This window comes from Perca flavescens, chromosome 19 (assembly GCF_004354835.1).
Source record: "Perca flavescens isolate YP-PL-M2 chromosome 19, PFLA_1.0, whole genome shotgun sequence".
Classification (NCBI taxonomy): domain Eukaryota; kingdom Metazoa; phylum Chordata; class Actinopteri; order Perciformes; family Percidae; genus Perca; species Perca flavescens.
This window is the reverse complement of record NC_041349.1, coordinates 20,899,123-20,916,972: the sequence shown is the minus strand read 5'-3', so window position 1 is coordinate 20,916,972 and position 17,850 is coordinate 20,899,123. Positions and strand designations below refer to the sequence as shown.

The following is a 17,850-nucleotide window of genomic DNA, read 5'->3' as shown; positions in this document are numbered from 1 at the left end:
ACAATACAACAATATTAATATACAAGAAAACATTTAAGGAAAATTGTTATAAATCATTCACAGCCAGGAATGCAACATACGTTTCTAACTATTTGCAAAGTACTAATGTTTTCTTTAAGATCAGAGATAAGACCCTCTTAAAAAAAATATATATATATCTTTATCTTTGCTTATTAAAAAAACTACCCAACACCCATCTCAGTATTTCCTCAGCGTGTGTGTCGCTAGTCAGTGTGTTACTGACAACAATAACCCCTTATCTGTCAGATGTGTGGCCATTATCTCTGCTGGTGCACTTAGAGAAGAATCCCAGCCTCGTACCATGTGTGTCTTTTGTTAGCTGATCCGTTGCTGGGCTGACATCAGATCCTCCACTCTTTGTCTGGAGTGGCTTTTCATCTGTGGTGACTGCTAACACACAATGAAGAGTGAGACAGACCAAAGCAGGCAGCGGCACAGACACATGACAGTGTAGGCACACAGCCACTGGAAAAAGTCATTTACTTTCCACTAACAGCACACCAACAGACAAAAAAACACAAACCTATACCAATGCTGAATTTATTTGAAATAGTGTCTTTTTTATTTGACACACTACTACTTCACTCTTCAAAAATAGTTTGAGCATTTCCTACTCTTTAATAATGACGCTTACTTTAGAAGAAGGACCCACCTATCTCATTTCTTTATTAGCCCGAAAACGGATATACATACCCTTGATGATGTTATCCATAATGACAGACTTAAACATTCCAGGACTTCAAATATCTGTTTAATGACCCTGGTACTTTTTTACGACTTAATACCACTGTTTATGTCTTTGGAGTTCCACAGGGCACTGAAGTCACCCATGAAATTACTACCCATGCGCACAGGCAAGCCATGGGTCTACGCTGTACATCAGCACCTTTTAAGTGCTAACATAAATTAATACTAGCTAGTCTACTATGTGAAAAGGAGCTTGACAACCTTAACACTGACTTGACAACAATTTAAGTGAGTTGTTAATTTTCTTTTGTTAATCCCAACCTTTTAATGGCCTATTACAACTCTGTAAATCAGACCTATGAGCTCATGCCCAGTAAGTTAGCTAAAATATATTCTTACTCTGCAAACGCGTGTTTTTATCAAGGGAGCTCTAGGGACATAACCTCATATAATATGGGGATGCACTGATGTAGTCCTTTTTTATTATCTGTAAATACTGTGCAAACTCTATTTTTTCTAACAGGTTGCAAAGCAGCCAAGAGCCTGTCTGTTGACTGCCTGCTGCTAGTTTTCCTGCAGGTGTTTTGGGCTAGAACTTCCTGTTGCCAGATCGAATCACTTTCAAGCTCCATCTATCACTATTGACAACTTTTGCAAGTTGCTTCTCTTGCTTCTGTATTAGCCTGGAGGTCCTGTCGGAACAGCTGGGGACAAGAATCTTTCTGTTTACTCTCTGTCTATCTTGTTTTGATGTTAACATTTTAAAAATGCAAAAAGTAATTACAAAATTATTATAGGTACTTGCACACACATACAGACCTCAGCTGTAACCCAACTGTCAATGTCTTAGATCAGGGTTCTTCAACGTTTTTTAAGCCAAAGACCCCTTAACTGAAAGTGAGATGTAGCAGGGACCCCCTACTACATATTGTATCAAATTAAGTTGCATATTAAACTGTGCCTACAATAACTTCCTTCTTACATACCCTTTTTGCATAAGCTATTAAAATATTAATTGTTGGCATGATTTTATAAATCATATTTTAATGTTACACATGTGGCACAGTGAATCTAGGATTAACTATATCTGTGAGCTGATATCTTAGTGACTACCTTACCTATAGACCAGTAAGCCTATCATCAGTGGGAATTTATATTTGCTAATAATATGTTGGAATTATGTTAAGGCATTTCAATTTTTTTTTAAGATAATTTGGAGGCCCCCCTGCAATGACTCTGAGGACCCCCTAGGGTTCCCGGACCCCCTGTTGAAGATCTCTGTCTTAGATGATGTTGGGCGTCATATGCTGATTCATTACTGGATATATTAGGGTCTAAACAACATGGTAGGAAGGGTTGTGGGTTATTGCTTTAGAATTGTGGTTGTTGGGTCAGTCCATGCAGTGCATTATTCTGCCAGTGCAATACAGTAATGAATGAGAAGGGTAGGACTTGACAGAAGTGTTTACATGTCTTTTCCATGTGTTTTTCATGTCTGAGAAAATAGCTGTGTCCTATTGGCCTCTGTCAGTGATTATTAATGTGCATTTCTCTCTTTTTAGGTGAAAATGGCCAGTAACGTGGGCGTACTCATTTTATTGCTGGTATTAGGAGGAACCCTCTGAGAGGAAAATGTAATTAATTTTTCAGCATTAAGCAAAGTGTTAAATGGTGTATAATATACTCAAACTATTAACAAATAAATCCTTAAGTAGCAGAATAAAGACACCTGCTACATATTAAATAGAGGGCCACCATTCTCATTCTATAATAAATCACAATGTTGACATCAATTTGGACTGTATTATTGGAGTATAACTCATGTAAGTGTTTTTATTTGCGGCTGGAGAAAGTCCTGGTTCTGTATTTTAACTATATTGATAAAAGTGACAGAAATTTCCATTTGGAGTCACTCATTACTACATCGTGATAGCTTCTCTCTGCGCCACATTTACACATCAAATGACACATTTTTTTGACAGGGTGATAAGGAATGTGTTTTTGTCTATCCTCATTAAATTTCCCACGCTTCATCCTTCGTACCTTCAGCAGCCTCCTCAGCCTTCTTTCTCTCTAGCTCCAGCTCCATCATGACAGCGGTGGTGGTGGGGATGGCGGTGCAAGGGGACAAGGCGCTGACACCAGGGGCCACAGCAAGGGGGATCTCATCAGGCCTGAAGTCCCGCCGGATCAGCTTAAGGTGGACTGTCTGGCTCGTGTGTCTGAGCACTTCCACTGCCTGCTGATTGGTGTATCCCTGGATGTTTACACCGTCAACCTGCAGAGGGCCATCATTTGTGAGCCCATTGATTAGACGAGGGCCAGAACAGCTTGTGCTGACATTGTGAGTGTGCTAAATTGCCATCTACATTATTGTTTGATAGAGGTGAGATTGAAACATGAATTACAGTGGTTATAAATACCAGCAGACATAGAGAGTGTTGCACATAACTATTCCCATCTATTTATAGCCATTCACTTTATTTATTTGGATCATTTCAAGTTGAAAAAAATCAGACAATTAAGTGTTTTACTAAGTTTTTAAGTTGGGCCCCAAAACATGTCACCATTTATGCGTTAAGAACAAAAACTTAATCAAGCACACATTCACACCAATACACCAGAACAAATGATTTTGTAAGAACTGTATAAAACACAAGGCAACATTAACTTAATTGCTCAGTGTGCTAAAGAAAAAAAACACTTTATGAACTATCAGTTCATTGTGAATTATTCATTATCTCAAAATGGCCTTGCATTGACTAAATGTGATCACTATATTAGATTATATTAAACATGCACTGCATATTTTACATCATGCCACTGAAGACAGAGAAAATAGTAATAGCTACAAAGAGCATAATTGGGCTACTTACAGCTATTATCTGGTCTCCAACGAGAATTCGGCCATCTTGATCTACGGCGCTGCCTTTTGTTATGCTCTTAACAAAAATGCCAGAGGGCTCTGAGGACAAGTACAAAAAATGTAAGAGATGAGGAACAGCCATGAATCGTGACATTAAATAGGACCCAAGGAGAAAAGCAAACAGATGTTTTAGTTTGATGTTAAAAGTCAGGTTTAGTGAGCATGTTTCAATATTGTATAAGTCACGAACAAGATGCACTTATGCTAGCCTTGAAAAATAAAGACTTTTATGCCAAGGCCATTCAATATTACGACTGTAAGTCTAACATACAGTACATCCAAAACAATAAGCTAAAAGATGCTAAAACACTCTGTAGAGTTGGATGTTAATACCGGTAATCAATATGAGCAACCCCTTTCACATTACACATTTAATTTATTGTTCATACGATAGAAAAATATTAATCACTGCAGATTAAATGTGCATTTAGGGAAGCACGGAAGTAATTAAGCATCAATATGACACTTTAAATTAAATGGTCATCTATTCTGCCATTTCTCACCTGCATTTTTATCTCCAACATAGCCAGCAATAGTAATGCCCAGTCCCTGCGTGTTCTTGGTAAGGCTCACATCAAATGCTTCATCCTCTTCTTCCTCATAGCCCTGTGAAAAGATGAATGGCAGGTCAACATCCACTGATAACAAAATAAAAGTATAAGATGATTCATTTGACAACAGCAGAAAAGCAAGTCATGGCACTTCAGTCATCCGACTGAACCACATGGGCACCAAAATACCTCGTAGCTATAAAAACACAGCTAATGTTTGCATTCAAAAGGATATGATGTCACATAGTGAGTCACTGCATTTCATTCATGTTTAAATACGAATGAGTGTTGATAATAGTCATGAAATTGCTGTTTTAAGTGCTGTTTCTGAGAGTAGTTAAGGAACATTTGCTCTCTAAAAAGTGAGTCACAGGAAATGTAACCTGCTCTTTTCTATAAATTGTGTTTATTTAAAGAGTTAGAACTGATAAAACTGGAGATTAAAGACCTGAACTTTAAGTCTGAAGTGTTTCTGATATAAGTGTACGACTCTTAAGAGTGTGCCGTGTATGGTCATCAATCATCATCTCAATCAATTATTATAGAGAAACTGCTTTGCTATACTGACACTCCAAATAATGAAATCCATTTGAATGTGACACATTTTCATATTGTAAGAATGTGTATCACATTTCTGAGTGAAACAGCCCCTCTTACCTGTTCATTGACAGTGGGGAGCACCACAGGCATGACAGCAGAGACGGAGGGATTCTCCTCCACAGGACCCCTGGTAACCACCAGCTTCACCGTGTTGCCACACTGCCTGAGCACCTGGGCTACCTGTTCGCTGCCCATGCCGTACAGGTCAGTGTCTCCGATTCTCAGGATGTGGTCCCCACTGCGCAGGCGGCCATCCTGAGGTAGAAAAAGTAGGTTTTCTGACTAAGTCTGTGTAGCTTCAGTAGAATTCAAACCCATAATGACACTATCGGTACCAAACAAAAGACAAGAGTGACAGTTAATTATGTGCTTGCTTGCAATTCTCATTATACCTAACTGAAAAGAGCCATCTCTTTAGAACATTGAAAGTGTCATAAAATACAAACAAATTGCCTTTTCATGGTAAACACTGTATAAACAACTATTAACAATGCTAAAGCAAATTCCCAAATAAAGTAGGGATGCATTATTGCAATCACCTGATCAGCTATGCCTCCAGGAAGGATGGTTTTGACGATAACCCCAGTGGTCTTTCCTCCCACAATACCGAAGCCAAGACCGGTGCCGTCGTTGACCAGCTCAATTGTTTCCACGTGCTGCCACTAGGCATTGTAAAAGACAAGAAACAATAAAGCTACTAAATGTACTTTTGAACAAAAAACTTTCTTTAATCAACCATAAACATTGGTGTTTTCACCGAAAATATAGTGTTCTCCATTGTCATATAAGAATAACTTTTAATCAGTAGTTGTAGCAAAGTTTTATTTTTTCCTATAAGAAATTGTGTCTGCCGTTGTCACATTTTACTGCCATGTTGGATTGATGTTGACTCAATTGTGTATACATGTCAGTGTGTAACTGTGTTGCATGTGTGTTACACTCTTATGTCAAGGCAAGCGTGTGTGTAGGTTTTTGTATCATGTCAGATCAGTTTGCACAATACTTGTTCCAAAATTAGCAAGTGGGCGTGCAAGTTTAAAGGGGTGCTATGCAGTTTTGGCAATTTCGCTTTTTGCTCGCAGGTTTCTCTATAGAGCTCCACCTAAAGCTTTAGAATAGATATTTGGCAACGATGTTGTAAAAACTCGTTGGTAACTCTCCCCCCTCCCATCTTCTCCCTCTGGTCATGTGCATTTGTTTTCAATGAAGCCGGCGAACGCATGGAGCCATGTCCACTGAGGTTTTTCTCGAAATATTACCCTTCTCTCCCGGGTCCGTAACATTATTCTTTTTTCCTACAATGGCCTCAGAAAGCCGTCAAACGCTGTTTGCCAACATCAAGCTGACAAGAAACTCTGTGGCAGATAAAGTTTCTGATCAAAGATACTTACAAGTGCAGCATCGGATTTGCAGGCCTGTGTTTGTCTCAGTTCTCGCCATTCTGAAAACGCAGGTCCGATATTTACTCGTGTCTGACTCCTCGCTAGGTCAGCCTGCCGTTTCCTCTTTCTCTGTTCCTCAGACAATGCTTTCCTAGCTTTCTGCTTCTTTTTTGCCGGCTCAGCCATGATGATAATGTGAAAAACTCCATCACTACCTTGTTCTTATAGCTAGCTGGTTCCTGGATGGGGGTGTGTAGCGGTCATAGACAGTGAAGAAAGTAGCAGCGTTTATGTGTGCAGTGCCGTGAAGCAATTCGTTACATCGCGAGACCTGATATCACGCGATATTTCCTGACACTGTGGCCGGCGGCTAGCCGGCCGAAAGTTGCAAGGGTGTTTTTTCTGCTCACAGGCGCTAGGGGGGAGCGAGACGACCACCATTCAACCCGAAAAAAGTCAAATAACCGAATGACTCCGAAGCCGTTCAGTTAAGGTGAATTAAGCTAAAAAAAAAAAAAAAAAAAAACTGCATAGTTCCCCTTTAAGTTTTCATGTGTGACATGAATGAGAATGTATCTATACCGCGCTGGAGTTGGCTGACAGTGTACTGGCAGCAGAGGGCGTGCGGGACACCGCGGGACTGGTCAGTTGAGGTATTGGTCCTCGAGCCACCGTGAGCTGCACCCTCTCTGAAGCACTCTGCAGGATGCCTATAGCCTGCTGGTGGGTCACTGTCTGGTCCAGGAGCTGGCCATTGATGGCTAAGATCTGGTCAGCTTCTTTGAGCTTCCCATCACTGTAGGGGAAAGAAGCATGGAGTGTCATAGTGAGAGGGAGAGAGGGGGAAATAATGCAGTAAATGGTGTCAGAGCCTCTGATATTTGAACTAAATCTGCCTCTGATCAAGTAATTATTCTTCATCTGTTTCCTCATTTCAGATATAGGATATTCACTGTCTACTCACTGACAGTGTTACTGTGTCATTTGTTCTTACAATTTATGTCAAATGTCTCTCTGACAGAAATTGACAGGTAATAATTGTACACATTTAGTTCCTGTTTTTGTTTTGTATGAAGGCACTAAATGTATAGTTTTAATTTGAAGAAAACATCTAAAGCCACAGTCTAGGCAAAAAAAATATTTGAAACCAGTTGTAAAAACTTATTTCTAAAAGGCCCAATTTGTAAGATTCCACAAAATCTCCCTGAACGTCCGTGACTGTCTGAAAAGGACTTCTCTAACTCCTTCATTCTTCACCAAATATTGAAACACTTTCTGGAAAGTGGACTTCGTTCAAAGATATGTTTTATCAGTCATTGCATGCCATGCTGATTCTTACATACCAGTCAGCCACACTTCCTGGTTGAATTTCCTGGATGAAGATGCCGAGCTCTCCACGGTTCTCGGTCTTTAGGCCCACCACGCTGAAGCCAAGACCTCCTGACTCTGGCTTCTGCAGGTCCACATGTGTCACGTAGCGCCCCTGGGTTATACACACATATGCAATTTGGCTCAAGGCTGATTCACTATAGCATCAAAGCTGCAGGCAATCTTTAGAAGTCTATTTGAAGTGTCTCAAGAGAAAAGAACGCAGTGAGCAGCCTGTAGCTCTCGTCTTTGATTGTCTTTGGGTATTTGGTTGGAGTTATGAAAGACATAATCAAGGTAATCTACCTGTTTACAGATGAGGTGCTGATTTTTGTGCTTGTGTTAAAATGACCAAAACATAAAATAATGTGGTGATAAATCAGACAGGCCAACAGCAGAATGTCACATATAAGCTTAAGTTATTACACTGACATTAAACTCAAAAGTAGTGTACACACAGTACAATGATTGATTTGGCTTTACAGTTGTCTATACCTGTGCCATGGTGTGAATAAGGTGTTCAAATTCTCCAGATGCTGTCTTGCCATTGATGAGTGTAGAAGCTGATATGTCTGAGTAGGAAACATGGCCGCCATTGGGCTTGACTTCTGCTACGTGATCGCTAAGGTCACTCCCACGTGACGCTGGGACACTCCCCTGGAAAAATAAAGAAATACACATGGAGTGAGTGATGTGGAAAACCACAGATGTTACACTGAAGAATTAATCTGATATGCATTTTCAACTAAATACCTAAATTTACTGTAAATGTGATATTGTCTGATAGGTTTCCAGTTTGCAGCTAGATAACAGATTTGACTTTCTGCAACATGATCCTGCAGTAGTTACTAGCGACAATCCAACCAAAGACAATTAAAAGTTCAAACAAGAAACATGACTCATTCCTACTGTGAACGTAAACATTAAGCAAGTTTAATTTTAGACACCAAAACCCCAAAGTCTGAAACCATTGGGATGCCAGACAGTTTGTTATCCCACCATGATTAGCTGGATCTATGGCAGCCTAATCCTTCAGGGTATAATGGCTCTTAGCTGATGTTCTAACAATGACTATGCTCCAAATACAATATTTCTATCATGGTGGGGGGGGAAGCATCACTGGCCATCTGGATGCCTTAATATGCTTGGGTTTTAATTAGTGCAATGACTTTACTTGTGTGACAGATGAATTACATGAATGAGACAACTACATAAAATGGTGTTTTTCCAATTTCATTAGCCAAAGGGCATAATGTTTATGACCATCTGAATTGGATTCAAAAGGATGGGCATAATACACAGCAGTATTTTCATAAACACTCCATTCGGCATATGGCATTGCTAAAGATGGCCTTGTGAACCTGAACTTGAACTTGAAAGTTGACTGCACAACTTTCAGTTTAGGAAATGTGTACTGTAAATGATGCCTCCTTTAATAAATATAGTCCCAGATTAGTCTTGAGAAACAAAACTCAATCGGACAGTGCTGCACACTGCAAACAAAACCCTATGGGCCGGGCTAACTTAGCATAGCATGCTGCTAAGTTGCTGTCCTCATGCATGAGCTTTGTTAGCTGGGGCCTGGCTAAGAGGATTAAAGTTCCAGTTTGGTTCTTGCACATTTAAGAAATTATTTCTGCCCCACTTCACACGGCGGCCTCATTCTCATTGGCGAGTAGGGCCTTGTCGCTATAGCGACATGGCCTGAGCAAGGCCTAACTAGCAGAGCCAAAAGATGGACAGTGTGTGTGTTTATGTGTCTGGCTCTTGTCTCACAAAAAAAAAACACAAAACACACCCTCTCTCCAAATTGATTCTGCTTAAGCGGGACAAACAAAGGCAGTTGTTTGGAAGCTCTATAAAAACATAACTACGACTTGTTGCAGTTTCTGATATACGTCTCTTTACAGTGTTTACAACGTAGAATGGATCCATTTCAAGATCCAGAGGGGAATTTATGATGAATGGCTGCTTGATAAATTTTGCTCAGTAAAACAAACACATACATGAACACACGCAGTAGGAATGTAGCTCTTTTGAAATAAGCAAACTCTCCTGCACACAAAAATGCCAGCAGGGCTTTTATAATCTAAATTCCACAAGGGGTAAAAAGTAAAAAAAACTCTAGCATCCCTGCCTCCCACTGCATAGCTCACATATTTTCATCTCTATTTCTCAAATGCTTACCCTGGCCCCTTTCCACAGCGACTTAAGAGCTCTTTCCTTCCACTCAAATGTTCTATTCTCAATGGAGAGAATCAGCTTGAAAAAGAGTTCCTGACTTAGACCAACTATCTCTGCTCATGTACCCATATTATGTCTGGCTCTTGTGAACCCTGACAGCAATTTGGCCATAGCAGCAACACTATTGGGGATGGGGATTTAAAGGGGTGGGGGAGTGTGTGATCCAAAAACAGAATCAGTTAGGTCGCCCAGGAAACAGGAAAGATAAAGGCAGTAGCAATTGTGGGGAATATGGATATGGAAAATATTCTAACCTTAATGTGTGATACGGGTAACGAAGGAGTTTCAATTTGACCTTCTTCTTGGTGATGTTATGTTTAACATGTAACCATTGACATAAGACTTCATGTCAGTCTTAAACCAGTACTTACATGCCCATATGTATATCAAAAACATTGTAGCCGCTGCAGTTGTTTCTCTTGTCCTTAGCAGCTGTTAAGAGCCTTCCTAATGTGATTCCACAGTCCTCTTTCTGTGCAAAACTCCATTCTAAAGTTAATATAAGGCTTTAACTGTCTGAGTTAGTCTGATTAAGTGGATATCCTCCCAAGGTCACAGTCACTTTAGTTTGTGGGGATCTTGTGTCTGATAATGTGTTATCTGTTCCTCCACAGTTAACTGTTCGTGAAAAAAAACTAAAAGGCAAGACTTTGAAAGACCAACAACTAATTTGGCAGCCTCATAATAATAATGTATACTTTATTAATGCCGCAAGGGGAAATTCCAATGTTTTCACTCTGTTGTTATTACACACATGTCTGAATTACACAAACATGCTCAGTACCTATACATGCACTAATGGAAAGGTGCTCCAAGCAATTGGGGGTCCGGTGCCTTGCTCAAGGGCACCTTGGCAGTGCCTAGAAGGTGAACTGGCACCTCTCCAGCTACCACTCCACCACGATACTTTGGTCCGTATGGGGACTTGAACCAGCGAGCCTCCGGTTCCCAACCCAACTCCCTACAGACTGAACAACTGCCACCCCCCATATTTGCTTCAGCTGAATTGTAGAATGCATTTGTGCACAAGACGACCAAGGTTTTTGTCCCCCATCACCTACATTGATTTTGCTTCAGGATGGGAACTCTTTCAATGTACGTGGCCTGGCATTCATTATTAAGATGAAAAAAGTGAACCTATTCTTCCGAATCCATTGTAACCTAGGAAAATGCATTGTGGTTGGAATAATGCTTGGGCCTAAAGGCTAGATAGCCCTTGTTGTCCTTTGGGTCACCATGACCCAAAGGACAACAGAAGGGTTAACTATACGTTTATTTGACGTTTTGTATTGGCCTGGCGTTGAGCTTCGGGGTTCATGTGAAATGACATCACGTAGTATACGAGGGTCACCGGGGGGAGGAGGGGAAGGTGGGGGGGGGACCCCGAAGCTCAACGCCAGGCCAATACAAAACGTCAAATAAACTGGACGGGTCCTGGTGACCCGAAGGACAACACAAGGGTTAATGTATTAACATCAAAATGTCACCATAACTAAGCCATGGGAGTAGCCCCCACCACCCCACTTAATGACTACTTCTGTTTATATTACTTCTGTGCTAACAAAGTGTGGCGCTGCCATCTGGCATTTTGGCATTTTATAGTCATACACTAATAATGCAGAGCTCTAAATAACCATAACCTTTTGATGCCCTTCCATGGAGCTTTCACAGCCTGGGAACCAAGCATCACTCGTTTGTATTCAGCATTGTCATTCTAATCTAACATGTTTACAGTCTCGCAGGCCCAGGTAGGCTTACAATAATCAATACTGCATTGTTTACATGTAAATAAAAACAACTTTTAATAGATAAAAACGTCCTATACTGTAGTTATGTGTATTGCATTATTATGGATACCTGGGCCTACAAGGTACAGGGACAAAAAGTGGACACCATGAAATAATTTTGAGTTTACCTGATCTCTGACATGCTGGACAGACTTCTGCAAGGCGAGGATCTGGTGGAAGAGGGGGCTCTGGAGCACTGATTTGAGCAGGCTGAGCTTCTCTTCAGTGGGCACCTCCCCCCGCTCCTTCAGCTTGGCCTGGAGACGCTCCACAGCCTGCAAGGCACGCTGCGTATCTGCAAGCCGCCGCATATTTCAGTGACAGCGTTGGCCAGAGTGAAGGAGAGCAGGCGTGGGAGAGATAGAGGTGGAGAAAGGTGATGAGGACAGAGGCTTTATCAGTGCATGGGCAGGGATAGTGAGACAGGGAAGGGTGTTTAGACATGGCTTAATTTTTTCATTTGAGTATCCTTATTTCATTTTACTTTTAATAATACGCTTCCTGTTAAATATACAGTATTCCAGACTGCCTTTAACTTATTTCTTTATGTCTACAATGGCATGTAAATAAGCATTGAGGAATGTTGGAGAGAGCCACACATCTCATAGCCTTACGCTGACTGGTTCTCAACAGACCTAACAATATATTGAAATCACGTAGCATCAGGTTTTGTATTAGAGGAAAGAAAACATGCTCTGTATGTTTTCAAAATTGCAATGGTTCCTTTTTTGCCTTTAGGGCTAATGGTGGGTGGCGCAGGAGCATTGAATGGGTATCAGGTGGGATAAAGGAACCAGGCCCTCCACAGTTTGCTTGCTGGACCCTGCATAAGCTCCACAGTCAAACTCCAGAGTGGCTTGTTAGTAAGGATGGGCCGGCCCAACGTCATCTGGACAAAAATGAAGCAATTTCCGAAGCTCACCAACTGTGACTAACACCTAATAGGGCGTGCACAATGTCCAAAAGCACATTTTGCACTTACAAGCTTTGTTGTTGGAACAGAGGTTGTAAACAAGCCAATGACATTGGGGTCTCAGCAGGTTCTTTTCTGTTCGCCACTGGTCCTGTGCAGGTAACTGGATCATTTTCATTGGCCCTGCCTCAGTGAGCATAACCCACCAGAGTGTGGCATGTACGTGTGCGTCGCTCTGTTTGCATTTGGGTGTGTTCCAAAAGATGGGCTCTGGAGCATAGCATCAGGATGATACTATTAAAATTGTCAAAATTGCAGGCCTAGTTTGATCCATTCAAAAAATAAATACAATATGAATACAGTTTCTCTAAGTATGAGGTAAAACATAAATTGAAATGATTTAAGCCTCAATTCTCATGCTACCAAGACGCGGTTGATAGTACATAAGTACATGGTCAACATGCCAGTCTTGACAGTGACCACAGATTGCGGCTTTAAAGAAAGAAGCTGGCAGCCCCAATTTGGCTCCGTTCTTGACAGTTGGACAAATAAACCTCTATGGGGACAAACAAACAATCAAGTATATGGCAACATTTTCAGATATGACAACATTGGCAGCCCACACGCCTTGAACTGAATCCAGTGCCTCTTACACTGGTTGAGAAAAACTCACGGCAGGAGCCAAATACGGCTGCAGAGCCAGCAAAGACGGACACCCAACTGACTAGACCGAACCCCTCTGCAAAAAACGCTCATTTTAGATATGGAGATTGGATGGAGATGGAGACAATATTTCATGTTTTGTCTTATCATGATAGAATTGAATGTTAACTATTAGAGACATTAAAGCTTGGGCCTGCTAAATTAGCGATAGAGGAACGAGAGAAAATAACATTTGATAGATACAATGAATACATACTGTAGCCATATGCACAAGTAACTATCATTTCCCTAACATGTATATATGTAATCATAATAAATAACACACTGACTCAATTAGGTGTCTCTGGCTGCCATAAAACAATAAAATAAAAATAAAAGATGACTTACCCATTGTTTCTATCATTTTTAGAACTCCATGTGAATGTGATTTCTCCCCATTAACAGCAATTTCAAACTCTTTCCTTTTTCAAGGGCTGCAAAGAACAACACATTGGTGTTATGTATTTTTCTCAACAATCAGAGAACTGAATATCAGCTGATATTTTTTAACTTCCACAGCACACTGGATGCAAACAGGAAATAAGAGCTTGGAAAGGCTCATTCTTCTCTATTCGAAAGGTCAACATGAAAGAGAAAATGGATATATTTCAATTCCGTCGGGCCATATTTATCTCTTAAGAATGCTTCACATGCTTAACATCACAGAGTAACCATTGTACTGAAGAACTGTAGGCTATTTACTGAGTCCCCAGCGCAATGGTGCTGCGTGTCTGTCTGAGCACACATCCACTGTAGGTTGTTAGTTCCCTTATATTTGACTAATGCTCTGATTGATGGATTAACACCTGGCAATTCAGATTCCTGGGACTTCATTCAGAGCACTTTGGCAGTAGTTTTGTAATAGGCCAGACATGTCTGCAGCCCGCATTAAATATGATTATCCATTTTAATCCTATCAGATAAATATAGCCATATTTCTTCCTGAAACAACATTCTGATGATTAATAATCATATTCAGGTAAACAGTCTTATCAGTTATTTTAAAACTAGTGTAAGACCCTGCTTGCATCATAATAGGGCTACAACAATTATTTTTATCATATATTAATCTGCAAATTATTTTCTCAATTAATCTACTAATTGTTGTATTTAAAATGTCAGAAAATAGTGAAAATGGCCATCAGAATTTTTCACAGCCCAAGGTGATCTATTGCAATATTTTATTTAACAGTCCAAAACCCAAAGAAATTCAGTTTACTATCACATATGACAAAGAAAAGAAAAAATCCTCAGTTAGATAGTTGCAGATTCATTTTGTCGATTGACTAATCCTTGAATCGTTGCAGCTCTAAGTCATAATTTCACTAGCCAGTTGTAATGTAGATTTTTGCTTTTTTTCTTCAAATCAAAGGTTGCATATACTGTTATTTGTTGTGCTTCTTTGGATGAAAATATATATTAAGGTATATTGAAGGTCATTCTTTCCCAGCCCACCATAGCTCTTTATACATCTGATTTATATGATTGACAGTAAGTAGACTACATCAGAATCAGCTTAATTGGCCAGGTTTGCGCAAACAAACAAGGAATTTGACTCCAGTAAAACATAAACATGTTGCCATTAAATTACATACATGTATATGTCACATGCTTGAAATAACATAAATAGGTAGTTATGTGTTTTAGATTTGACTAATGCTGTTATCAATGGTGTCATGGCTGTCAACTCCCATCTTAGGAATATCACACTTGACTTTGGAAGCATGGCATGACACAGGGAGACATTACACGATTAAAGGAGATTGGTAAGACCGTTAAAAGCCCTACACAGACGCTTAGAATAGCTACAGTACATGTGGCAACAGGATCACCACAGCACTGGTTTGTTTATGTCCATATCATTTGAGTTATCAAATGCTAATAACTTGCCACCTGACTGAGCTTCCTAAATACTGTATGTGGCCGTTTTCTTCATCTTAGACTTGTATATTATTGGGTTTATTTTAGTTTTGATTGGTGTTATCTGTACTAGTATAGGCTACATAATACATTGCTGCAGGAAAATATATTAGTGCAGCATAAATCTGATTATCTTTACTACTTTATTATTGCTACTGATCCTGTATGACCCCTCAAACAATGATTAAAATGACTTAGTGGCACCCAGTTCCAGAGAAGAATATAGCCTACACAAACTAATACTAGACTAAGAATAAGACTTAACAAATACATATGTATATTATATTCCAATATGGCCTTGGGCTTTAGCAGTTGGTTTGTCTCTGTAGGCTGCCCAGTAGTGGTGTAATACAAAAAAAAAAAAATCTGATGCTATTACAATAATATGGCTATATTAACATAAATAATATAGCCTTCGTGTTGCTTTCAGGGACGTATAGCAGAGTGCCCGTTTAAATGTAAAGCATGTATTATGGTTCATATTCTTACATATTCTTAAGCAAGAGCAGAAGTGATTCACTATTTAAGTAGCACATCCAGTTGCTTGGAATGATTCACAGGAGGCTTAAGGAATTCATTAGCTACTGTGACACAGTGGACTTCAACCCAAAACACGGGAGCTTTAAGGTGGCATTTACCTCCGAAAATAACAGTTGAAGTCATGTGTGAGCTTTGCCGTGACCACAAATAGCTAATGATAACGGGTTGTCGTTTCATCGTGCAGTTCTTCGCCAAAATAATTGGCAAATGTCGGTCGAGTACGTCCCCATTTAACACTTTCTTATCTTATTAAAGCGTTTGCTACAATAGAAGTATGCGTATTGTTTGTAAATCCAGTCAGGTTTGCTAGTATTTTGAATAAAGTCGCCAAGGCACTTGGGACAATCCGCTTTTCTCAACTCCTCCTCCTCCTCCACCATCTCATCCATGGAGCAAGAAAGCAACAGGCTTCCGAAAGAGAGACTGTAAAGAAGTTAGATAGTGTCGCTAGTTTGGGTCAGAAAACGCCACCCGGGGGCTACTTACAGTACAAAGATAATACTTTATACTTGAAAAGAGACACTAAAAGCAATTTAAATCCCGCCTTTCTTGCTGAGTGACCCACCGCGACAACAGGCGTCTCAGATATTTTCCTCTCATTAGCGACAATGTAGCTAACAAAGGCACGTCTCGCAAAAGCGAAAGTTGGTAATATTTTCCCAAATCTTCAGTAATAAGTCCTCAGACGAAACCTGTCAAAAATAATCACTTACATGGGTGTGGAGCCTTTGCTTTCCCGGCGGCCAGTATCCTATCCTATCCTCTGTTGTCCTGCGGCTAACGGCGCACTGACTGGGGCTTAAAGATGGGGCGTAGTGTAACTCGATCCTCTATGGACATTTTCAGCGACAGCGGCACCGAGAGCTGAGCTGGGGCTGAAGCGCCGCTTGCTGGTTGCCCTTCCACCTAGGCCTGAGACGTCAGGCCTGACTCCCAGCTCCAGGGTCAGGGCTGTTGTCAAATATATAAAAAATTAAATAAAATCTCTAGAATTAGAGGTCCACTTGATACATTGAAGGAGAAAACTAAGACATGTAGGCTACCTCTAACTTTTATACTATCACTAATACTCACTAAGACTGATGGTTTACCAACTGGGTAACTGTCCCAGACACCCAGGGCCCCTAGTTTAGTGTGTCTGTAGATGAAATGCTGTAGTCAGCAGTGTGCACCTAAGGGGTATTTAGAGTCAAGCTTGTACACAATGCACAGATAGCAGGGTCAACAGGGGCCTAACATGTTATTTTTGCTGAGGGCCCCCATATTTTGTTAATCAACCCTTCTTATCACGGAATATTTCAGCCCTAGAAAACCACTCATACAGTTTTTAAAGGGCAACAATTGTGAATTACATTAGAGATACTTTGAAGGATAACTTCTTAGCATCATGCTGTTTAGTCTAAAGCCGCTGAGTTAATTCCTTAAAATGATAACATATGAGAGTACCTGGCCTGAGTGACCCATACGGGTCACAGATGCAGCAGTGCACTGTTTACATGCCCTTGAGCAAAATGCCGAGCTCCGTATCTAACATTCATACGGAGAAATAATGCTGTCATTCTTTTTTAGACATATTGGAGTAATTGTAGGGCAAATAAGTAAGAAAGCAGACCTGAATTCCTAATGTAGGCCTATTACCAACATTGCTTCAAGGGAAATATTCTTGGCAGAATTGACACAAATGTTTGTAATGATTCTTGACCATTTTTGGTCAATCATTCACATTGTTAATTCAAGAATTGTGTGGTTCATTCTTTTAATAAAACATGAGCGAGCCAACTCCAATACACATTTAGTTTATCTGTCAGCCACATGCAGACATAGTGTAATACTGAACAAGTAAGATATCAATAATACTCCCACACAAGTACATGTAAAAGCTACATGTTTTAGACTACTAAGAATTCCAGTGTAATCAATCAACTGGTGTGATTTTGATTACAAGTAGAAAGTAAAATATTCTTAGGCCCAGGAGGCACCTTGGAAAAGGACACAGCCTGCTGATAAAACCAGAAATTCTGTGTTTACAGGATTATGCACTCATCTTTTCAGGTGGCAATGTGCCATGCTTATCAAATTTCATATTAAGCAGTTACTCAAAATGAAATGCATCAAATACCCACTGGGTTAGAAGCTGTTGCCTATTAACTCATGACTCCGATCTAACAGCACCAAAATAGCAACGCTCTGATTATATTTGCATCGTTTT

At 40.2% G+C, this 17,850-nt stretch overlaps 1 protein-coding gene across 6 annotated transcripts in view; it reads right to left on the bottom strand.

Annotated features, from left to right (window-relative positions):
* The window catches only part of mpdz (multiple PDZ domain crumbs cell polarity complex component), a 49,604-nt gene extending 33,053 nt beyond the window's left edge, over nucleotides 1-16,551 (bottom strand). For 5 of the 6 annotated variants that reach the window (XM_028606176.1, XM_028606180.1, XM_028606179.1 and 2 more), the window contains exons 1-12: nucleotides 16,355-16,551; nucleotides 13,530-13,615; nucleotides 11,695-11,861; nucleotides 8,031-8,192; nucleotides 7,511-7,650; nucleotides 6,750-6,963; nucleotides 5,325-5,447; nucleotides 4,843-5,040; nucleotides 4,138-4,240; nucleotides 3,585-3,673; nucleotides 2,752-2,986; nucleotides 322-411 (exon numbers count right to left, since the gene is read on the bottom strand). In XM_028606176.1, the coding sequence (XP_028461977.1) occupies nucleotides 322-411; nucleotides 2,752-2,986; nucleotides 3,585-3,673; nucleotides 4,138-4,240; nucleotides 4,843-5,040; nucleotides 5,325-5,447; nucleotides 6,750-6,963; nucleotides 7,511-7,650; nucleotides 8,031-8,192; nucleotides 11,695-11,861; nucleotides 13,530-13,545 (1,537 nt within the window). In that variant the 5' untranslated portion in view covers nucleotides 13,546-13,615; nucleotides 16,355-16,551. The remainder of the gene's footprint in view (nucleotides 1-321; nucleotides 412-2,751; nucleotides 2,987-3,584; nucleotides 3,674-4,137; nucleotides 4,241-4,842; nucleotides 5,041-5,324; nucleotides 5,448-6,749; nucleotides 6,964-7,510; nucleotides 7,651-8,030; nucleotides 8,193-11,694; nucleotides 11,862-13,529; nucleotides 13,616-16,354) is intronic. The other variant, XM_028606177.1, reaches the window with a different exon arrangement.
* Nucleotides 16,552-17,850: the final 1,299 nt, after the last annotated feature.